General features: G+C 39.0%; 1 protein-coding gene across 1 annotated transcript in view; it reads left to right on the top strand.

The window, feature by feature from the left end:
* CDC23 (cell division cycle 23) overlaps positions 1-24,905 on the top strand; it is a 60,550-nt gene that overhangs the window by 35,056 nt on the left and 589 nt on the right. The window contains exons 10-14 of the mRNA XM_006899506.1: positions 21,652-21,805; positions 21,927-22,046; positions 22,599-22,674; positions 22,978-23,039; positions 24,784-24,862. Coding sequence (XP_006899568.1) covers positions 21,652-21,805; positions 21,927-22,046; positions 22,599-22,674; positions 22,978-23,039; positions 24,784-24,862 — 491 coding nt within the window. The remainder of the gene's footprint in view (positions 1-21,651; positions 21,806-21,926; positions 22,047-22,598; positions 22,675-22,977; positions 23,040-24,783; positions 24,863-24,905) is intronic.

Below are 24,905 nucleotides of genomic sequence, written 5' to 3'. Positions count from 1 at the left end.
TGTGTACCATCAAATCAGTTCTGACTGGTACAGGAGGAGATTGTTCCTCCTTCTCCAGCAGAGCATCTGGTGGATTTGAACCGTGTACCTCTGGGATTGCAGTACACCTTCTTGCCACTAGGCCACCAGAGCTCGCCTAACTTTGTATTTTTGATGACTATGTAATATAGTAGGGAACAGACATTGTGCTTGAACTGTGGTTAAGTTTCATTCTGATTGAAGCTCGATGTGAGAGGCAGGGATGTAAAGAAAAGAATAAGAAAGATAGTAAAGAGCCTTTTTATGTCTTTGCTAATTTGGATTGTATTCTTAAAAAGCAATAGCAGCCTTTGAATGCTTTGAAACCAGAATGCTATTTATTAATCAGATAGGCATTTTATATGAGACATTGTGATGGAGACATTAAAGAAAGACTAAGTCTTGAGATAGTCAGACCAGCTAAGGGACTGCTATAGTATTTCACTCTAGAGGTGATGAGACCCTAAACTGAGGTGTTGCTGGGAAGAATTGGAAGAAGAGTTTGGGTTTAGACAGTCCATTCAATAGAAGTTTGTACCTGAGTAACTAAATTGACACACCGTGCTATTTTGTAAAAAAAGGAAATAAAGCTGGGGGATATAATAAACAGTTCCTTTTTTTTCCCTGTTGAGTTCATCCATTTCTCTAATTCTTACTTTTTAAAAATTTTATTTTATTAATTTTAATGAAAATTTACAGAGATTTTTAATTTCCATTCATTCATTGTTGCAATTTCTTTTTAAATCTATTGACAACTCTGAAAATTAAATAGATGGAGAATGAATTAAGACTAAATTAGGACTAATTTAGCCTAATTTAGAACTTTCTTGTTCTTGAATCATCTTTTTGAGTGAACTCTAATGAGGTATTTTGTCATTTGTTAAGTGCTGTCAAGTTGGTTTCAGCTCCTTGACTCTTCATGCACCATCCTCACAGTTGTTTGGTTTGAACTTAACTGTTGCAGCCACTGAGCCAGTTCGTGTCAGTGAGGGTTTTTCTGCTGTCCTTGAGTATCTGCCTCTCTTGATGGTCTTTTCAAGGTCTTTCAAAGTACATGAGACAAAAATCTTTCTCTCTTCTCTTGTCAGCATTCATCTGCACTTCTTCCAAAACAGCATTGTTTGTTCTTCTCACAGACTATGCTAATGAATATAGTAAGTATTCATTAAAAACACCTTGAGTTAATTCTCTGTCATTTCGCTTTTTGCCTGCTGTGTCATGGATGTTGATTATGGATCCAAGTACGATAAGATCCTTGAAAACTGCAGTATTGCCTTTATTTGCCATGCTGTTCCTTACTGGTTCACTTGTGAGGAATTTTGTTTTATGTTCAGATACAAATGCATCCTAAAGGCATCGTCAGTAAGTGCTTCAAGTCTTATTTGCTTTCAGCAAATAAAATTACATCATTTGCAGGTTGTTAATGACGCTTCCTTCCATGTTGATGCCACATAGAATATGTTTGTTGAAAGCTACACGCCCACCTGATGCACTTTTCTTGATTTTAAACTATACAGTATCCCCATGTTCTTTTTCAGCAACTTCCTCTTGTATGAGCAAAACTAAACACCTTGAATTTACATTCTTCTAAGTGTTATCTCTAATAAGTGATGATCCAGAGTTGGATGCCTTTGTGTAGCCAACAAAATACATGTAAACATCTTTCTTGTGTTCTCTGTTTTCAGTGAAGATCTGTGTGACAGTAATAACTCTAGCTTCATGTACTGTTCACAGTCCGGCTTGGTTTTCTGGCATTTCTCTGTAGGTATACTGCTGCAGTTATGTTTGAATGACCTTCAGCAAAATTTCAATTGCATGTGATATCCATGATATTGTTTGATGATTTCGACATTCTGTCAGATCAGCTTTCTTTGGAATAGGCACGAGTACGCATCTCTTCCAGTTGGTTGACCAGGTCTTGTGCATTTTTTAGCATAGATGAGTGAATGTTTCCAGTGTTGCTTCTGTTTGTGGAAGCATTGCATCAGTCCCCCAAGCCTGGTGTTTCTGCCATTGCCTTCAGTTCGGTTTAGCCTTCTTCGTTCATTTTACTAAATTTTTGATTATGTGCGACCACTTAAAGTGTTTGAATCGTGATCAGTTCTTTTTGGTACAGTGCCTCTGTTTTTTCCATCTTCTTTCAATGCTATTTGTTTGGTATTTTTCCTTCTAATACTATTAAATTATTCTGGTGGCCCAATGGTAAGGAGCTGTACTGCCAGCCCAAAGGATGCAGTTCAAGGACACCAGCCACTCCACAGGAGAAATATGGTCAGTCTTCTCTTGTGCAGTTTACTGCCTCTGAAAGCCTATTGGACAATCAGCTATGGGTCAGTTCCAACATAATGATGAAAGTCGGGCTAAATTTTCATTTAATTTCCATCAATTTGAGACATTCCAAATACGTTTTTCCATTTTGGTTTTCTAACTCCAGATTCTTGCACATCTCAAAATATTTTACTCTTTTATCTTGAACCAGTCTTTGGTATTTTTTGTTCAACTCTTTTGCTTCATCATTCTTTTGCTTTAGTTACTCTGTGTTCAATAAGAATCTCTTCTGACATCCATTTTTATTCTTTCTTTCTTTCCTGTCTTTTTAATGCCCTTTTGCCTTCTTCCTGTGTGTGATGTCATCCACCCTTGTCTAGACAATAGTGTTCAGTGTGTTAAATGTGTTCTGGAGCCATATGGTCTCTACTCAGTGACAGAAGTGAGACTAGACATTGTATGGCTGGAATTTATATACTTAGTGATTTATTCATAGTAAATACTTTTTTAAAAAACACAAAAGGCAGCGTTACACATGGACCTCACTTGATAGACTGCACAGGAATTAGATTGACTACATCTGTGGAAGGAATTGTTGGAGAAGCTTATTACTAGCATTTAAAACCATCAATTTCTCATGTGCAAGTTCAAATTGAGGCTGAAGAAAATGCAAACAAGTTTAAAAGAACCAAAATACAACCTTGAGTCTATCCCACCTGAATTTAAAAATCTGTCCATAAATCTGTTTACATGTTACTAGGAACAGGTTTCAGTGGAGCTTCCAGACTAAGACTAAATTTGTTTGTTAAAGTCACTCACTTGGTGGTATTTCTGTTATACCATCAGCAGGTAAATAAGACAGCAACTGACACCTTTCTGACCTTGGGTAAATCACCTGCCTCTAGCCTATAGCTTTGTCATCCTTAATGTGAGAGTAATAATAGAACCTAACTCATGCAGTTGTTATGGGGATGGAGTAAATATAGAGATATATTGTTGTTAAGTGTCATCAGGTCAGAACTGACTCATAGCTGACCCTTTTGCAAATTTTCAGAGGCAATAAATTACATGAGAGAATACTGCCCATCTTTCTTCCACAGAGCAGCTGATGGATCCAAACCACCTGCCTTTGGGTTGGCAGTACAACTTCTTACCACTCGGCCACCAGAGCTCCTATATATATGGCACTTACAACATTTAATCATTAAATACAATTCTCATCTAATTGGTCAGAATGGTTTATGTACCTTGAATTTGTCTGTCTGACTTCCTTAGTATCTCTATTGCTATCTTGATTCTTCTAGCTGAGAGGACTTAATACCCTTGCAGCCACTACCCTACTTCACCTACCATGTTAGAAAGGTTATGTTTTGGGCATAATGCCTAAAATCTACTCTTTCTATCTCTGAGAATTATCTGAGTCAGTGGCAGAAGCAGATATCCTTATATAGGAGTTAAAGCCTTGAATCTTGCTTTTTTCCAGATGAGCATGAAATTGAATTTAACCTTTAATGATCAGGCAGGGGATACAGACAGCTGATACAGATACTTCTTCCTGACTCAGGCAGAAAGCTGGAGAGATTTTCTTTTTTTAAAAAAACCAGACATAGAAAACTGTAGAGATTTTTATTATGTGGATGTTAGTAAAATGAAATGATAACTTTTTAAAAAATTTCCATTCATTCATGATTGCACTTTTCTCCCCTCCCAACCTTCCCCCCAAGCACACTCCCCTCTTGGAAAAGTAAAAGAAAAATTCTTTCATTGTTTTACAATCCCTCCCCCACGGTCCACTCCACTATGTAGCCTTCACTCTGGACTCCTGTCATGACAAAACACCTAATCACATATCCCTTTTAAACAGTTTTCTCCCTCATCTGTTTCAACACAGTATACATTATTGAACCCATCTTTCTCAGTCTCCCCCCAACCCTGATGTCAGTCCTGTTTTACAACAGTGGCACCATGCAGTATTTGTCCCTTTTTGACTGAGATACTTCACTCAGTATAATGTCCTCCAGGGTCACCCATTTTGAATAATATTGCATGAGTTCCTTGTTTTTCAATGCAGCATAGTATTCCATTGTGTGACTATACCACAGGTTCTCTATCCATTCTTTTTTTATGGACACCTGGGTTGTTTCCAACTCCTTGCTATTGTGAACAAAGCCGTGATAAACATGGGTGTGCATATATCTGCTTGGGTGGCAGTTATGGTCTCTTTGGGGTATATTCTCAGTAGTGAAATTGCTGGGTCAAATGGTATCTCTATTTGTAACTTTTTGAGAAAGCGCCATACCGCCTTCCACAGTGTTGCACCATTTTACACTCCCACCAACAGTGAATGAGGGTTCCAGTTTCTACACAACCTTGCCAGCATTTGTTGCTTGCTGTTCTGTTAAATTTTGCTATTCTGACTGGGGTGAGATGATATGTCATTTGAAAAATGATAATGTTTATCTGCAATTTGGTTGGGTCTTTTTGTTTTACTCAACAGTACATTATGATCTCTATAAATTATCTCTCCATTTATGCTAAATCCATGTATGTTTTTCTGTAAACATACACTTTTTAAAAAAAAATTAGCATCTTAATTTTGTAAATACAAGGTTTTCCTTAGTATTTATTTTTCTAAACAATAACCAGATTATCCGTGGCCAGTTAAGACTGCAGTAGCAGACTTTTAGCTGACTTTTAACTCTAAATCAAATTTAGATGTGCCAAATAAAGTGCCATGGTTTGAAATATACCAGTTTTCAACTTCTTAAGAGAGAAGCAAGGCTTCTCATCTCTCTTTGATCTGAGGTATTTTGAATTCTCAGAATTCTATAAAATGAAAGTAAGTCGAACTCATTAATAGAATAGAATTTAGATTCAAATGCAGTGTTTCAGGAGACTATTTCCTGCTTGGTTTATCTCCTCAGCCATTGTCCACAAGACCCTGAGAAGCTATAAGAATATGCAGGCACGGGCTTGGGGCCAGACATTATCTTCAGTGTTGTGGAAATGGACTATACATCATAAGGCAGAACCCTTAGCTCCCCTACACCTGAACAGAGCCAGGGAGTAACGTCCTGGGGTATTCATGGATTTTTTTGTTTTCTTTTTTCCAAATCTGTTTTACTTGAATGAAAGTTTACAAAGCCTCATTAGTTTTTCTCCAGACAATCAGTCATAGACATTACTTAGTGTTGATTGATGCAGTCAACTTACTACAATGTTTAAGCAAACCCTTATAGTATATTGCACCCTTCATCTACCTTCTCTTTTTGTATAATTTTTTTCTCCTTCTCTTTTCATCTTTCCCACCCCCATTTATTCCATAATTGTCCTGTTGCAGACTGTTAATTGCAATACACATAATATCTAATCATCTGTTCATTTCAGATTGACCTTTCCTTCATCTATTCCAGTATAAGAATTACCTATTTTTTTTTAAAAAAACCAATAAAAAGAATTATCTGTTTCCCTGCTCTCCTCATTACCACCCCATCCTATATTCATAAAGGTGATATTATACATTATTTGCCCATTTGTGACTGAGTTATTTAGTCAGCACAATGTCCTCCGGTATCATCGATGTTCACTATGAAACATAGTAGTGTTTCACAAGTTCATTGTTTTTCAGTGCTGCATAATAATCCGTTGTGTGAACGTACCAGTTTCTCTAGCCATTTGTTTGTTGATGGGCACTTGAGCTGCTTCCATCTCTTTGCTGTTGTGAATAATGCACCAGTAAAGATAGATGTATGTACATCTTCCCAGTAGTGGAATAATAGCTGGATCAAATGGTATTTCTGTTTTCAACCCTTTGAGGAAGCACTAGATTATCTTCCATAATGGTGGTGGTTGTTATTGTTGTTAGGTGCCACCGAGTCGAGTATGACTCATAGTGACCCTATGAACAAAAGTTTTGAATCCAGTCCTATCCTGCTCCATTCTCACACTTCCTGATATATAAGAACCCATTGCAGCAGTCAACTTGTCATTCCACCTGGTTAAGGGTCTTTCCTTTGCCGACTCTCCACTCTTCCCAACATCATGTCCTTCTCCAAGCAATAGCACCTCCTAGCAGTATGTTCAAAGTATGTTAGGTGAAGCCTCATCATTCTTGCTTGCAAAGAGTGCTCTGGCTGCACCCTCTCCAAGGCATACCTATTCATTTTCTTGGCCATCCATGGAATGTTCAATTCTTTTCTCCAGCACCACAGCTCAAAGGCATCAATTCTTTTTCTGTCATTTTTATCCGTTGTCTAGCTCTCAGATACATAGCTAGTAATCAGAAAGACCATGGCCTGCATCAGATGCACCTTAGTCCACAAACTGATATCACTACTCCCCAATAATTTGGAAAGGTCCCTAACTGCAGATTTTCCCAGTGCAGTGTGTCTCCTTATTTCCTAACTGTTCATACGAAGAGTGTTAATTGTGGATCAAGCTAGATGAAGCTTTTGACAGTTTCAATCTCCTCTCTATCCATCATGACGCTGCCTACTGGTCCAGTTGTAGGAATCTTTGTTTTGTTGATATTGAGATGCAGTCCGTATTGAAGGTTGCATTCCTTGATCTTCTTCAACAAGCCTTTCAAATCCGCCTCACTTTGAGTAAGCAAGGTTATGTCATTTGCATAACTCAGGTTATTGATGAGTCTCCCTCCATTCCTAATACCACACTCTTCTTCATAGAGTCTAGATTCTTGGATAATTTGCTCAGCATATAGATTGAACAATTACAGAGACGGAATACAAACCTGATGCACTCCGTTCCCAATTCCAAACCATGCAGTACTCTCCTGCTCCGTTCACACAATAGCCTCCTGGTCCAGGTGCCTCATGAGCACAATCAAGTGCTCTGAAATTCCCATTCTTCTCAATGTCAGCTTGTCATGATCGTCACAGTCAAATGCCTTTGCATAGTCAATAAAGCATAAATAGATACTTTTCTGGTATTCCTTACTTTCAGCCAGAATGCATCTGATATCAGCAATGATATCCCTGGTGCCACAGCCTCTTCTAAATCCTGCTTGAACTTCTGGCAATTCCCTATCTATGTACTGTTCCAGCTGTTTTTGAATGATCTTCAGCAGTATTTTGCTGCATGTGATATCAGTGATACTGTTTGATATTTCCACATTCAGATGGATCATCCTTCTTGGGAATAGGAGCAAATATAGACCTCTTTTCCATCTGTCTGAGAGTTCCAATTCCTCCACATCCTCACCAACATTTGTTGTTAGCTGTCCTGTTGAACTTTTCTATTTTTGCTGGGATGACATGATACCTCATTGTTATTTTGATTTGCACTCTTTAATACCTAGACATACCTGTTTGTTCTTTTGGCAGTCCAAGGGATAGTCAGCACTCTTCAGCACCACAAATCAAAGACATCAGTCCTTCTGTCATCCTTATCCACTGCCCATCTCTCTGATGTGTAGTAGGTGATTGAGAAGACATGGCCTGAATCAGGTGCACCTTAGTATTCAAATTGACATTGCTTTTCAGTATTTTGGTGTGGTATCTGACAATGGACTCACCCAGTGCAATACATCTCCTAATTTCCTGACTGCTAGTACCAAGAGTGTTGATTGTTGATCCAAGCAAGATGCAATCGTTGACCGCTTAATCCTTTCTGCATCTATCATGCTTTTGTTGACTATTGTTGCTGTGGTGAGGACCTTTGTTTTCTAATTAAGATGCAATCCATACCAGAAGTTGTAGTTCTTGATCTTCTGAAGGTGCTGTTTCATATCCTTTTCATTTTCAGCAAGCAAGATTGTGTCTTCTACATAATACAGGTTATTACTGAGTCCTCTTCTGATCTTGTGTCACAGTCCTCTTCAGAGAGTCCACCTTCACAAATTATTTGCTCAGCATACAGATTGAATAGGTATGGAGAAAGGATTCAACCCTGACAGACACCCTTCCTGATTTGAAACCATGCAGTGTGCCTTGCTTCATTTGGACAACAACTTCTTGATCAAGGTATAAATTCCTCATGAGCAAATTAAGTGTTCTGGGATTCGCATTCTTCTCAAAGTTAGCTGTAATTTGTTATGGTCCATACAGTTAAATGCCTTTGCATAGTCAATAAAATACAAATAGACATTCTTCTGGTATTCTCTGCCTCCTGCCAGGATCTAGCTGATGTCAACAGTGATATCTCTGGTTCTGTGGCCACTTCTAAACCCAGCTTGAACTTCTGGCAGTTCCCTGTCATTGTATTGTTCTAGCTGTTTTGGGATCATCTTCAGCAATATTTTGTTTACATGTGATATTAATGATACTGTTCAATAATTTACACATTCTTTTGGATTATCTTTCTTGGGAATGGGGAGCCAAAAGAACGAAGAGCTGTATCTCGGAAAAAGTGAAGCCAGGGTTCTCCTTGGAGGCAAAGATGGGGAAGTTTCATGTTTCATGCTTTGGGCATGTAGCTAGATGAGACTGTTGATTGGAAAGGGACATTATGCTTTGAAAGACAGAGGGTCAGTGAAGGAAAGGAAAGCCCCCAACAGATGAATTGACACAGTGACTTCAGCAATGGGCTCTGGTTGTCAGAGCTGATGAGGATGGCACAGGATAAAACAAGATTCAGATCCCTTGTTCATATGGTTGCTATGAGTTGTGCCTTACTTGATGATGTAATAATAACAGCAATAATAACTAGTGATTTTGAGCATTTCTTCACATGTTTCTTGGCCATCTGAGTATTTTCTTTGGTGAAGTGTCTTATACTCTGATGATTTTGTAAGTGGGTGCTATTTCTTTATCTTATTAGAGGTTCTGGAGTATTCCATAAGTTAGTCTCTTTATCACTATCAGATAGATCTTACCAAATAGATTTTCCCAGTATCAGGGCTTCCTCTTTACCCTATTTGAGAAGTTCTTTTGATGCACAAACATTTGATATTTGAAGGTCCCATTCATTTTTATTATCCTTTCCTGGTTTTAGATTTTTGGTTATGTTTGAAAGTCTATTCGTGACATGGGTTAGTGCTTCTTGATTTGTTCTTATTTTTTCTTCTGATGATCTTTCTAATTTTGGTTTTACCCCTAGGTCCCTGATCCATCTTGAGTTGGTTTTTGTGTGTGGTATGAGGTGTGGATCTTACTTCAGTTTTCTGCAGCTGGATGTTCAATTTTGCCCGCACCATTTGTTAAAGAGGCTGTTATTTCACCACTTAATTGTTTTCATCGATAATTAGATGGATTAATTTCAGGGTTGTCAATTCTATTAATTGGACTTTGTTGCAGTACTAGTACCATGCCAATTTGATTATTATGGCTGTATAGTAGGGAGTGTGATGCCTCCTACTTTGCTTTTCTTTTCCAGAAGTGCTTTGCTTATTTTCCTACCTTTCCAGACAAAATTGGAAATTTCTCTTTTCATCTCCTTGAAGAATGGCATGGGTTTGTGTTGAACTTGTAGATTGCTTTTGGTAGAATGATCGTTTTCACAATAGTGAGTCTTCCTATTCATGGGCATGGTATATTTTCCCATTTCTCTTTTTGTAGTAGAGTTTTGCAGTTTTCTTTTATGTTGGTCTTTGTGTCTCTAGTTAGATTTGTTCCTAAGCATTTCATCTTGTGGTTGATTGGCTATTGTATTTAGTACTGCTTTTCTTAGGGAGTTCTGGTGGCTTTGAGGAAAGAAGCTGCGTTGTTGTCTCAAAGGCCTGTGATTTGAATCTACCAGCTGTCCTATGGGAGAAGAATAGGCAGTTTCCTCCAATACGATGATTTTATTTATTCTTATATGGAACGCTTCATGAATTTGTGTGTCATCTTGCTAAGGGACCATGCTAACTTTCTCTGTATTTGTTCCAGTTATAGTTTATGTGCTGCCAAAGTGGGCACACCTCCCATGTGATTAAACTGCCTCTGAAAACTTGTTGACAGGTCAGCTATGAGTTCTGACTTAGTGGTGTACAACAACATTTCCTTTAACTACTGTAGAGCAATCCAACTGATTTTTGTATGTTGATCTTATATCCTGCAACTATGCTGAATTAGTCTTACTATGTCTAATTGTTTTCTTGCTGAGTCTTTAGCGTTTTCTATGTGCATTATCATATCATCTGCATAGTTGTACCTACTCTTTGTTTTTGTTATTATGTGCCATCGAGTCGTTTGCGACTCATAGCGACCCTATGTACAAGAGCTCTAAATGCTGTTCTTTCCTGTGCCAACCTAGCCATCTCAAATGCACTTATTACCACCGCTCCAGTCACAGAATAGATCCATCTCATTGAAAGTCTTCCTCTCCTTCGCCGCCCTTCCACTCTGCCAAACATGATGTCCCTCTCCAAGGACCATTCCCTCCTTGCAACATGCCCAAAGTATGTCAAAGCTTCAGAATCCTTGACTCCAAGGAGCATTCCAGCTTCACCTTCTCCACGACAAACCTGCTTGCTCTCCTAGCAGTCCATGGTATATTCCAGCACCACAGTTCAAAGGCATCAATTCTCTTTCTGTCAACCCTATTCACTGTCCAACCTTCTGATGCATAGCACATAATTGTGAAGACTATAGCCTGGATCAGGCGCACCTTAGTCTCCAGCCTGACGTCGTTGCTCTTCAATACTCTTGAGAGGTCCCTCACAGCTGACTTTCCCAATGCAATTCATCTCTTGATTTCCTGGCTGCTGTTACCAAGAGTGTTGAGTGTGGAGCCAAGCAAACTAAAACTGTTAACTATATGTCTCAATCTCTTCACCATCCATACTGATGCTGAGAATCTTTGTTTTCTTGATGTTGAGCTTCAGTCCATATAGGAGGTTGCAGTCCTTGACCTTCTGCGGCAAGCGCTTCAGGTCCTCCTCAGTTTCAGCGAGCAGGGTTGTATCATCTGCATAATGCAGGTTGTTGATGACTCTTCCACCAATCCTGATGCGACATTCCTTTTCATACAGCCCAGCGTCTCGGATGATCTGTTCTGCATACAGATTGAAAAGGTATGGAGACAAAATATATCCCTGACGGACCCCCTTCTTGATTCTGAACCATGTACTGTCTCCTTGCTCTGTTCTGACGACTGCCTCTTGGTCCAAGTATAGGTTTCGCATTAGCACAATCAAATGTTGTGGGATTCCCATTCTTCTCAGAGTCAGCCACAGCTTGTTGTGGTCCACATAGTCAAAAGCCTTTGCATAGTCAATAAAGCACAGATTCTTCTGATATTCTTTGCTTTCTGCCAAGATCCCTTTAACATTATCTATAATATCCCTAGTACCACAACCGCTTCTAAATCCAACCTGCACATCTGGAAATTCTTTGTTGACATATTGTTCTGAATGTTTTTGGATAATTTTCAGCAGAATCTTGCTTGCATATGATATTCATGATATTGTTCGATAATTTCCGTACTCTGTTGGGTCACCTTTCTTTGGAATGGGAAGAAATATCGATCTTTTCCATTCAGTGGGCCAGCTGGCTGTTCTCCAGATTTCTTGGCACAACTTAGTGAGCACATCCAGGGCAGTGTCTGTCTTTTGAAATATGTCAATTGGTATGCCGTCAACTCCTGGAGCTTTGTTTTTTGCCAATTCCTTCAGAGCAATTTCAACTTCCTCCTTCATCACCGTAGGCTTTTATATGTCAGTTCATGAAATTCTTCTGTGTCAGCCAATGCCTTCTGATACAGTGAATCTGTGTATTCCTTTCATCGTCTCTTGATACTTCCTGGATCATTTAACATTCTACCCAAAGTATCCTTAAGTATTGCCACCCGTGGCTTGAATTTGTTTTTCAGCTCCTTCAGCTTAAATAACGCTTAACAAGTTCAGCCCTTTTGATTTTCTGACTCCAGCTCTCTGCACATTTCATTATAGTATTTTGCTTTGTCATCCCGGGTTGCCTTTTGAAATTTTCTGTTTAACTCTTTGATTTCTCGGTTTAGCTTTGGCTTCTCGGCGCTCTAATGCAATATTCAGAGTCTCATCTGACATCCATCTTGGTCTTTTTTTCTTTCTCTGCCTTTGTAATGATTTTTGCATTCTTCATGGACGATTTTCTTGCTCATTGGTGCTCAAGGCCTCAAACCAGTTCCTGAGATGGTTTTGAAATTCAAGATAGACTTAAGATTAAATTTTGAGGGAGCTCTGGTGGCCTAGTGGCAAGAAGCTGCATTGCAATCCTAGAGGTACATGGTTCGAATCCACCAGACGCTCTGCTGGAAAAGGAGGGACAATCTCCTCCTATACCAGTCAGATCTGATTTGATGGTACACACATAATAAATACTAAAACTAGGGGAAAAAAAGATTAAATTTTGGTTCCCATGGACTTGATTTCATTTTCCTCAACTTCAGCTTGAACTTGCATATGAGTAGTTGGTTGTCTGTCCCACAATCAGCACCCAGCCTGGTTTTCACTGCTGATATTGAGTTTCTCCAGTGAATCTTTCCACAAATGTAATCTGTTTGATTCCTATGCATGCCATCAGGTGAGATCCATGTGTATAGCATGCATTTATGTTTCTTATAGAAGATATTTGCAATGAATAAATCATTGAATGTGCAGAACTCTATCATTCAATCTCCAGCCTCATTTCTCTCACCGAGCCCGTATTTTCCAGCTACTGATCCTTCTTCCCTGTTCCCAACTTTTGCATTCCAGTCTCCCATTATTATCAATGCATCTTGATTGCATGTTTGATCAACTTCTGACTGTAAACGTTGGTAGAAATCTTGTATTTCCTCCTCTTTGGCTCTAGTTGTTGGTGCATATATTTGAATTATAGTGTTATTCACTGGACTTTCTTATATGTGTATGGATAGTATCCTGTTGCTCACCACATTGTATTTCAGGATGGATCTAGAAATGACTTTTTAAATTATGAAACCGACCCCATTCTTCCTCACCTTTTCATCCCCGGCATAGTAAATCATATAATCGTCTGATTCAAAATGTCCCATGCCAAGCCATCTCATTTCGCCAATACCTAGTATGTCAGTATTTATGCGTTCCATTTCTTTCTAAACAATGTCCAATTTTCTTACATTCATACTTCTCACTTTCTAGGTTCCAATCACTAGTGTCTGTTTACCGCTGTTTCTTCTTCTCTGTATTTCTGTTTCTAAGATCTCAGTCTCAATTGCCATGTCTGCTAGTCCAAGCGATGGTCTAAGTATGCTCTGTTGTACATAGGGTTTTTGAAGGCCTGTTTTTTCAGAAGTGGATGGTCAATCCTTCTTTTTATTCTGTTCAATGTTTAAATATATATAATAGTATCTGACAGACAAGCATTCCACAGAAAAGAGCAGATGAAAGACAATTGCCCAGTTATAGCAATGACCAGTAGATTCAATGTTGCTGTCCACCTACGCCTCCCTACTCCACCACTATCCCTTTCCTACTTTTGCCTACATACAGTATTCAATACCTGTCTCTCATTGACCAGCCCCTGATGTGATGGCCTAAATCCCAAGACATCAGGAGTTCTGTGATTCTGATTCAAAACATATCGTGCTGCTCTTTACCAATTTTAATACCTCTTATTTTCTTCTCTTGCCTTGTTATTCTTCCTAGGCTTTCCAATACAACATGAAAGAGGAGTAGTGATAGTGGACATCCTTGCCTGGTCCCTTTTCTCGCAAGGAGAATGACTTTAATCTCTCTCCATCAAGGATGATGTTGGCAATTGCTTTAGAGTATTTATTATTAGTTATGTTGAGGAAATTCCCCTCTAATTTTGTTTAGTCTTTTGTTAAAAGCATCAGTTGAGATGATCATGTGTCCTTGTCGTTTGTTTTATTGATTTGATGGTGTCAAAAGAGCAAGTGCCACATGGGGAGCACCATATCTGACCCTTACCAACCTTACAGAGTGTTTGTTTCCATCCACAACGTCAGTAACACAAAACTAATTTCCATGAGATCAAACATGTCTCCCATGCTCCCATGCCTCTTTCTACTCATCTCAACACTATTCCTAACTACTTCACTTGGTCCAGAATCCGATGTGATAGCTCACAGACCACATAGAACCGTATTGGGGGGGTGGGAGGGATCAAAAAGTTATAATTCAGATTAACAACAGAATACAGTCAAGACAGCTCCCATAATGTACACGCAGGCACCTCAGCCTGGAGCCTCATAGATCAAAGTGTTTCCAAATTCTAAGTCCTGGCAAGATTGGCTTCCCATCCACTATTGTCCAACAGAGTTCTCAGTTCTGCCAATATTGGCTCCCCCTTGCCCAAGGTCTCATGTCAGTTCTCTAGTTCAGCTGTGGTTGCTGCCATCCCAATGTGTGTCCTACATTTCACTAGGTTGGGGGCAGTCTTTCTTCTGTGGCTGGAGAAAGAATTACATTTCAGCTTCTAGAGCTTTTCACTTTATTGGTGAGACTAGCAGTTCCTCTTGTAGATTATTGAGACTGGCTAGTCATCTTGTGGAATGGTACATAGCCAATTCCTTTGTGGATAAGCCAGCATGTTCCATTCACATAGTCCCACCCATCTACGTAGTCAGTCATCCACACTAGAAAAGCCATATTGAAAGACAAACTCCACAGATAGATTACATTGATTTCTTATATTGAACCATCTTTATGTGCCCAGAATGTGGATATTTTTAAATGTGGCTTAATTTTGCTTGCTTCAGCCATTCCTCTTTTGAGTTATTTATTTTTATATGTTCCTGTATGTGTGTGTGTGTGTACACACATATATGCAAGTTTTAATCAATGTCTACCCACAAAAGAGTTTATATTACTTTACTCTGCATTTTCTTTTTTTCACTCAGTAATATTGTTGTTGTTGGTGTGTGCCATCAAGTCAGAATTGACTCATAGCATACTTTCCAGCAGGTTTTCAGAAGCAGTAAATGACAAGAGAGAAGATTGTACGTCTTTATCTAACAGATCAGATGGTGGATTCAAACTATGTACCTTTGGTTTGACAGTGCAGCTCCTTAACTACTAGGCCATCAGAGTACCCTCTACTCAGCAATACCTTCTGAAAATGCCTTATAGTCTTGGTGTAACTCTAATTAATTTTTCCTTTCTTGATCAGCTTATTGAGTTACAATATATATATAATATTTAAAGTTTACCATTCAGTGAGTTTTCATAAATTTATACAGTTGTGAAACCACCACCATAATCTAGTTTTAAATATTAATACCTTCAAAAAGTTTGCAGTTAGTTCTGTTTCATCCTCCAACCCCATACAGCCACAGATCTGCCTTCTTAGCAATATAGGGGGGGGTTTTAGCAATAAAATTTTTATACATTTCCTATAAATGAGATGTAATTTATAATCTTACTTTCTGACTCCTTTTACTTGTTATTGTTGTGTTGTTTGCCATAGACTTGGAATCGAGCTGTAGCTGACCCTCCAGCGGGCTCTCCGAGGTAATAAATCAAATGGGAGGAGGTTGACCATTTTTCTCCTGTGGTGCAGCTGGTAGATTTGAACCATGTGTCTTTGGGATTGCAGTGCCTCTTCTTACCGGTGCTCCCCCTTAGAATAATGTTTTTGAGATTCATCTGTATTGTAGCATGTATCAGTAGTTTTTTAACTGCTAATTAACTTTCTGTTGTTTGAATATACTATGTTTATCTATTTACCATTTGATGTTGTTGTTGTTGTTGTTAAGTGCCGTCGAGTTGTAGGCGACTCATAGCAATCCTGTGAATGAAAGTCAACAGTTGCATGACTTTCATCTTTTCTCCATGTTTGTAGGGTTTCCCGAGGCAGGCTATTTACGGAAGTGGATGCCCCTCCTGCTTCCAAGCTACCATTTGATGTTAGATGATCTATTTAAGGGCTGTATTCTTTCTCCATACCTATTTAATTTGTAGCAGAATTATGGTGGCTTGGTAATAAGAAATTACACTATCAACCCAAAGGTAGGTAGTTTATATCCACCAGTTGCTACATGGGAGAAGATGGGCTGTTTCCTTCTGTGTGATTTACTGACTCTGAAAACCCACTGGAGGGTCAACTTTGAGTCAGTACCAACTCCATGTATACAGCAAAAACAATTCAGTCTGTATGCTGAGCAAATCATATAAGAAAGAAGCTGGACTATATAAAGACAAATGTGGCATCGGGATAGGAGGAAGACTAATCATCAGCCTGCATTATACACATGACATAACCTTTCTTGCTGAAAGTAAGAAGGAATTGAAATACTGTAGAAGATCAAAGACTATATAGCCTTTAATATGGATTATATCAACCTCAAGAAAACATTTTCAATACTGGGCTGATAGGCAACATCATGATAGATGGAGAAAGGGTTGAAATTATCAGTGACTTCATCTTTTTTTCATTATGTGTATTTTTTATTGATTTGCATACAGTCATAGAAATTGTGTTTTGTGTCCGTACAGTTACTCATATATATTGTATTTTATATCATTATTATTATTGATCTATGCCTATTAACAACCCATCTTTTCAAGTCCCCAGTAAATTTTTCCTATCCCTTCACACCTCCTCTATCCCCTAACATCTGCTATCTTAGTGATTTCCCCCCTTTCTTCTTTTCCTAGCCCCTCTTTTTCCTTTCCCTTTCCCCTTTTGAACATTTGAGCAACATACATATCTGGCTCATTAATTCTATTTTCACAAGTGGTTTTATGCTTTATTTGTCCCTATGTGTCTGAGATATTTCACACACCATAATGCTCTCTAGACTTTCCCAGGTCATGTAATATTTTACAGAATTGTTGTTTCTTAGAGCTGCGTAATTTCTCAATCTGTTTGTATGCTTGTGGGCAGTTGGACTGTTTCCATTTTCTTGCTCTTGTGAATAACACTGCTGTGAACATTTGTTTTTTTTTTTTTTAAAGGCTGATGGAAATATTTTTATTTATTTTTTTTTATTTTATTATTTTTGTGTGCGTGTACCGTCAAATCAGATCTGACTGGTACAGGAGGAGATTGTCCCTCCTTCCCCGGCAAAGCATCTGGTGGATTTGAACTGTTTGCCTCTGGGATTGTAGTTGCAGCTCCTTGCCACTAGGCCACCAGAGCTTCCCTAGGAAATCTTTTTTTTTTTCTATAATTATATTTTATTAATTTTCATAAACATTTACAGAGATTTTGGGCTTCCACTCATTCATTGTTGCACTATTCTCTCTACCCTCCTCCCAGTTTGTTCTTGTCCAAATGCCACAGTGCTTGTCAAAGCCAGTTCTGATTAATCTTCTTTGTCAGTGTATCCTTTGCCATTCCCTATCACTCCTCCCTGAGAGAGACTTCACCCTGAGTCATAAGGAAAAGGGGACGGCGTATTCTCTTAGCTACTTCCTGCTGAAAAGGGACGCTGTGGGTTTCAGGGTGAAGATCTTCTCTCACTACTCTAAAGGGCCCCTTTGGCAGTAGGAAACACATAGACTATTATGGAGATTGATTTTGGAATTCAGATGCACTCTTATTGATTGTGCTTGGCTGTACATGTACATATCCTTCAAGATGTATCATGGGGGTGTTGCAACCTAGAAGACACAAATTTGACTAACAAGTTATAAGTACATGAGTCCAAAAATTATGGAAAAGTAAAAGAAAAGATTCTTTCATTGTTTTACAAACACTCCCCCAGGTCCCCTCCACCATGCAGCCCTCGCTCTAGTCTCCTGTGATGACAGAAATACCCAGTTACATCTCTCTTTTAGACAGTTCTCTCCCTCCTCTGTTTCAGTGCAGTATACATTATTGAACCCATCTTACTCAGTCTCTCCCCAACCCCAAGGACAGTCCCATTCTACAATAGTGGCATCATGTAATATTTGTCCTTTTGTGACTGGGATATTTCACTCAGCATAATGTTCTCCAGAGTCAACCATTTTGAATAATATTGCATGAGTTCCTTGTTTTTTAATGCAGCATAGTATTCCATTGTGCGAATATACCACAGCTTCTCTAGCCATTCGTTTGTTCATGGGCACTTAGGTTGTTTCCAACTCCTTGCTATTGTGAACAAAGCTGCAATAAACATGGGTGTGCATATATCTGCTTGGATGTCAGCTATGTGCTGTGAACATTTGTATACATATCTCCACTCACGTCTAAGTTCTAATTTCCTTGGGATATATTCCTAACAGATATTCCCACAGAATATCTGTGTTATATGGGATTTGTATGTTCAAATTTTCGAGGACATGCCAAACTGCCTTCCATCATGGTTGTACCATTTTCCAGTTTCACCAGTAGTACTTAAGAGTTCCAGTCTTTCTGCAGCCTTTCTAACATTTATTGTTTATGTGTCATTAAACTTTGCAACTACTGCTGGGCTGAAATAATACCTCATTGTTTGATTTACATCACTCTGATTGCCTATGATTTTAAACATTTCTTCATGTGTTTGTTAGCCATTCAAATGTCCTCCTTTGTGAAGAGTCTTTTTCCCCCATTTTATGATTGAGTTATCTATCAATATTTTTCTTGTAGTGGTGGTTGTTGTGTGCCTTTGAGTCACCTGCGACCCATAGCAACCCTGTATACAGCAGCTCTGAAGCCTGCCTTGTCCTGAGCTGTTCTCACTGAGTCCAACACAACAACCCCCATTGTCCCAGTTACTGATATCATCTGGGGTCTTCCTCTCCTGCACTGTCCCTTCACCTTTCCAAGCATAATGTCCTTCTCCAAGGACCAGTCCCTCCTGGCCACATGCCCAAAGTATGTGAGATGGAGCTTTAGAATCCTAGCCTCCAAGGAGAAACTTTGTTTTACCTTCTCCAAGACAGACCTACTTGTTTTCTTGCCAGTCCATGGTATGTTCAAGATTGGTTTCCAGCACCACAATTCGAAGGCATTGATTCTTCCTCTGTCATTCTTAGTCATTGTCCAGCTCTCTGATGCATAGCAAATAATTGTGAAGACCATCACCTGGATCAGGTGCACCTTTGGTCTCCAGACTGACATTGTTGCTTTTCAGAACTCTGGAGAGGTCCCTGACAGCAGATTTTTCCAGCGCAATCCGTCTTTTATTGTGGAGCTGAGCAAGCTGTAATTGTTAACAACTTCGATCTCCCCTCCATCCATCATGGTGCTGCTAATTCGCCCAGTGGTAACAATCTTTGTCTTCTTGATATTGAGCTTCAATCCATATTGAAGACTATAATCCTTGACCTTCTGTAGCAAGTGCTTCAGTCCTCCTCAGTTTCAGCAAGGAGGGTTGTATCATCTGCATAAGGTAGGTTGTTGATGATGAGTCTTCCTCCAATTCTGATGCCACATTCCTCCTCATAAAGTCCAGCTTTCTGAATGATCTGCATATAGATGGAAAAGGTATGGAGACAGTATGCATCCCTGACACACTCATTTCCTGATTTTGTACTATGTGGTGTTTTCCTGTTCTGTTCTGAGGACTGCTTCCTGGTCCAAGTAGAGGTTTTGCATAAGCACAATCATGTGTTCTGGGAATTCCTATTTTTCTCAAGGTTAGCCTCAATTTCTTGTGATTCACAGTCAAGTGCCTTTGCATAGTCAGTGAGTACTCTTTAAACTTGAGTTATGAGACCCTTGCATGAAATGTTGCCAAATGTTTTTTCCCAGTCTTTGAACTTTCTTTTCGATCTAATGAAGAAAGTTTTTGAGTGCTCACAAGGCTTTGATTCTAAGAAGATTCCATGCATTGATTTTATCCTCCAATAACTTCATTTTACTTAGATCCACAATCAACACCCTTTTACCAGCAGTCAAGAAATAAAAAGACATACTTCATTGGGAAAGGGTACTGTAAGGGACCTGTCGAAAATACTGAGGAGTAATGATATTAGTTTGAAGACTAAGGTGTGCCTAATTCAAGCCATAGTCTTTTCAGTCATTTGTTATGCATCTGAGAGCTGGACATTGAATAATGATGACAGAAGAAGAACTGATACCTTTGAGTTCTGGTGTTGGAGAATAGTACCTAATATCCCATGGACTGCCAAAAGAATAGATATATTTTGGAGTCGGCAAAGTGCCTGAGTGTTCCTTAGAGGCAAAGATGATTAAACTTCATCTCACTTACTTTGGGCATGTTGCTAGAAGGGATATTCCTTGGAAAAGAACATCATGCTAGGAAAGAGGGAAGATCAGTGAAATAGAGGAAGACCTCAACAAGATGTATTGAGTAGTGGCCTCAAATATACCAGAGATGTTAAGAATGTCATAGCATAGGACAGGGTTCAGATCTGTTGTTCATCTGTTTGTTATGAATTGTATTTGATTTGATGGCATATAACAATAGTTGATGTTATATAGCTGTAATATTCCTTCTTCAAATGAAATCTTTAATAAGAGCCTAATATGTTTCATTTGATTCTTTAAGACTAATGGATGTGGAAAGAACTTTGCATCTTGCGGAAAAGGGGAGCTTAAAGATTTACCTTTTTTAGTCCTTGGGGTATATACTTAGAAATGGAACCTTTAAGAAAATTACCAATTTAAGCTATAGTCTAGAAATGCCCTACTCTTTTTAAAGAATATGCACAAATTCTGTATCTAGATGAAATAAATTGAAGAAACATTTACCATATTTGCTAAAACATTTTTAAGAGAATGTATTATAAATGGAATGCATTTTCTGTGGGAATAATAGCTTCTATGTGTCTGTTGAGGGTTTTTTTTTGCTGGTAATGTGGATTTCATCTCAATATTGAGAAGATAAAATCCTTACCACAGGACCAATAGACAGCATCATGATAGATGGAGAAGATTGAAATTGTTAACTGTTTCATCTTACTTGGACCCACAGTCAACACCGTTGGCACTAATACTTATGATATCAGGAGACTTACTGAGTTGGAAAAATATGTTGTTAGAGACCTCTCCAAAGTATTGAGGAGCAATGATGTCAGTTGGAGGACTAAGGTATGCCTGATTTAGGGCATGGTCTTTTTGGTCACTTGCTATGCATCTGAGAGCAAGACAGTGAATAAGAGGACAGAAGAAGGATCTGTGCCTTTGAGTTGTGGTTTTGGAGAAAAGTACTGAATATCCTATGGACTGCCAAAAACCAAACAGATATGTTTTGGAGAAAGTGCAGTTAGAGTGTTCCTTAGAGGCAAGAATGGTAACATTTCATCTCACCTACTTTGGGCATGTTTTCAGAAGGGGCTATTCCTTGAAAGAGGCATTGTGCTTGGAAAGGTTAGTAAGTTAATAGGCCAGTGAAAAAGAAGGTGGCTCCCAATGAGATGGATTGACACAATGATGTCAGCAGTGGGCTCAAGTATGTCAGAGATGATATAGATGGCCCAGGGTAGGACAAGATTCAGATCTGTTGTTCATTTGGTCACTATGAGTAGTACTCAACTGATGGTACCTATCAACAACATAGAGAGAATGGAGTGCAACACTCTCAATTTTAATGGATTTCTATTTTTACTTCACTAGTTATTCATGTTTGTGTTTCTTTTCATCCTAGGCAATTATTACAGTTTGCGTTCTCAGCATGAGAAGGCAGCCTTATATTTCCAGAGAGCCTTGAAGTTGAACCCTCGGTATCTTGGAGCCTGGACACTGATGGGACATGAATACATGGAAATGAAGAACACTTCTGCTGCTATACAGGCTTATAGGTGAGCTGCTGGTTAGAGGGTGAAATGAGGCAGATTGCTGTTGAGTTAAGAGCCTCCGTTGACTTGCAAATTGCTAACCTTGATAATGCCTTCTTAACCATTGTCTCTTTTCCCTTCTTAGGCACGCCATTGAAGTCAATAAGCGGGACTACAGAGCCTGGTATGGCCTTGGACAGACCTATGAAATCCTCAAAATGCCTTTTTATTGCCTTTATTACTATAGACGGGCGCATCAGCTTCGGTAAGTTCAGCCATTGGGCAGTATGCTTGGTGTTGGAAAAGGCTGATAAGTGGGAGAGGGCTGAGGATGGGTAGGGCTGAAACCACAAGGTTGCACAGTTTGGTGGGGGAGGAAGGGGAAGAATCTGGATGAGAAGACAGGATAATGATGGGCAAGGTTCAATGGTGATTAATTTTATAAAACATAATGCATGAGAATGATTGTATGAAACACAATGTGAATGTAGTGTGAAACACAGTGAATATGAACTTTGCAAGCAATCCAGTAAAAAAGAAGACAGAAAGAAATGGCTGGTAAGTTTTATCCCTTCTCTTTTGGTAGCTGCTGAAGAATCGTGAATAAATTTGGCTGTTGGAGACTTAAATTTAAACTGGTTATCTGTTGGCTTGGTCATTTTTATTTAGGTTATACCACTAATAGGTTAATGGTATAATTATGAACACAAAATAATGTAATTTTATGAAACATTGGGTGATGATGATGGTTCTTGAAGGGAGGGTAACTTAACAAGCAGTGTCTGCCTGTGCTCAGACTGCCGCTTTTCTCTCCCAGGCCCAATGACTCTCGTATGCTGGTCGCTTTAGGAGAATGTTATGAGAAACTCAATCAACTAGTTGAAGCCAAAAAGGTATCTAAAACTTGGTCTTTGAAAATTTGGGTGGAATCTGCTCTTTGGGTTAAAGATTGAGCTCTCTTTGCTCTAGTTTTGCCTTTATTCTGACTTAAGTACTGAGGAAGAGTCTGAATATGCACAAGGTAGAAGAAGAGCTGTCCTGAAATCATCAGTGGGAATGCCAGTGACTGAGTACACTACCTTTGTCTTTCTCTGGGTCTGGAGTCCTGGGAGTCTTGCAGGGTTTGAGTGAGCCTTATTGTGATGAGTTATGCTCATGAGGTAATGGCCAAAGTGACTAGTTTATTTCTTTGACAGTGTTATTGGAGAGCTTATGCCGTGGGAGATGTGGAGAAAATGGCTCTGGTGAAACTGGCAAAGTGAGTGAAAGTAAAATATTACATTTATTAGATCTGTAACTTCTTGGTGTGGTTGGTCTTGAGTGGTTTAGCACCTTCCATTTGTCTGCCTGACTATAGGGGTTGTCACAGGGTTAATGAATGGAGTTGTGCTACCAACCTGAGGCCGTCTTCATCATCTCTGACACTTGAGCCTATGACTGCAGTTACTGGGTCCGTCTGTCTCATTGAAGGTCATTCATCACAGCTCATTATGTGCTGTCAAAGCAACTATGACTCATAGCGACTCAATGAATAGTGGCTTGGAACCTATGCTATCCTGAACTAGCCTTGTCATCTAGGGGTTGCTAACAAAATGTAGAAATTATTTATTGAACAATATCATTACTATCATATGCAAGAGAAATACTGCTGAAGATCATTAAAAAAGACAGCTGGAACAGTACGTAGACAGAATGGCCAGAAGTTCAAGCAGGATTTAGAAGCCATGGCACCAGGCATATCATTGCTGATGTTGGATGGATTTTGACTGAAAGCAAATAATATCAGAAGAATGTCTATTTGTGTATTAACTATGCAAAGCCATTTAACTGTGTGGATCATAAAAATTATGGCTAACATTGAGAAGAGTGGGAATTGCAGAACACTTAATTGTGCTTATGCGAAACCTGTAGCCAGACCAAGAAGCTTTTGTGCAAATAGGGCAAGGGAGCACTAAAATTAAAATTAAAGGTGTGTCAGGGTTGTATCCTATCTCCATATCTATTTTATCTGTATGCTGAGCAAATTATTTGAGAAGCTGAACTCCATTAATAATGTGATACCAGGATTGGTGGAAGACTCATCAGTAACCATTGTTCCTTGCTTGCTGAAAGTGAGGAGGACTTGAAGCACTTGTTGCATAAGGTCACCACTGTAGCCTTCAATATAGATTGCATTTCAACATTAAGCAAAAATCCTTGTCACTGGACTGATAGGCAACACCATAATAGATGGAGAAAACAATGAAAACTGTCAACGACTTCATCTTACTTGAATCCACAATCAGTATACTTGGTACCAGCAGTCAGATCAGAAGATGTATTGCACTGGGAAAATCTGTAGTTAGAGACCTCTTCAAATTATTGAGAAATAATGAGATCAGTTTGAGGACTAATGTGGGCCTAATTCAGGAAATAGTCTTTTCAGTCATTTGCTGAGCATCTGAGAGCTAGTCAATGAGTAAGAATGACAGAATTGATACCTTTGAGCTGTGGTGTTAGAGAAGAGTTCTGAAAATCTTGTGGACTGCCAAAAGAACAAACAGATAGGTCTGGGAGAAAGTGTATCCAGAGTGTTCCCTGGAGAAAAAAAATTATATAGCTTCCTCTCATATACTTTGAGCATGTTGCTAGGAGAGAGTATTCCATGGAGAAAGACATCGTGCTTGAGAAGGTAAGGGACGGCAGAAGAGAGGAAGACTCTCAGTCCTATGGACTGACACAGTGACTGCAGCAGTGGGCTGTAGTGTGTTAGAGATTGTGAGGATAGCACAGGATGGCACAGGGTTCAGATCTGTTGTTCATAGTGTCTCTATGGGTCATACTTAACTTGACAGTAGCTACCGATAACAATATTGTCTGATTTCACCTGTTTGTGATTCTAGTTTATATGAGTTTGTTACTTTTCTGTGTATTACTGTTTGATATTGTGTATTTTTATTCATTTATTTATTGTTAACTGTACTGAATCCTGATTTGTACTTAAAGGTCAATTTCTTTTATAGGCTTCATGAACAGCTGACTGAGTCAGAACAGGCTGCCCAGTGTTACATCAAATACATCCAGGATATCTATTCTTGTGGGGTATGTGTCGTGAATATAGGCCTTGGGCTGCTGCTCTTATTCT

The sequence above is a fragment of the Elephantulus edwardii genome, unplaced genomic scaffold (genome assembly GCF_000299155.1).
Source record: "Elephantulus edwardii isolate Elephantulus edwardi_28Jun2011 unplaced genomic scaffold, EleEdw1.0 scaffold00259, whole genome shotgun sequence".
In the NCBI taxonomy this organism is placed as follows: domain Eukaryota; kingdom Metazoa; phylum Chordata; class Mammalia; order Macroscelidea; family Macroscelididae; genus Elephantulus; species Elephantulus edwardii.
This window is presented reverse-complemented; position numbering and strand designations above follow the sequence as displayed.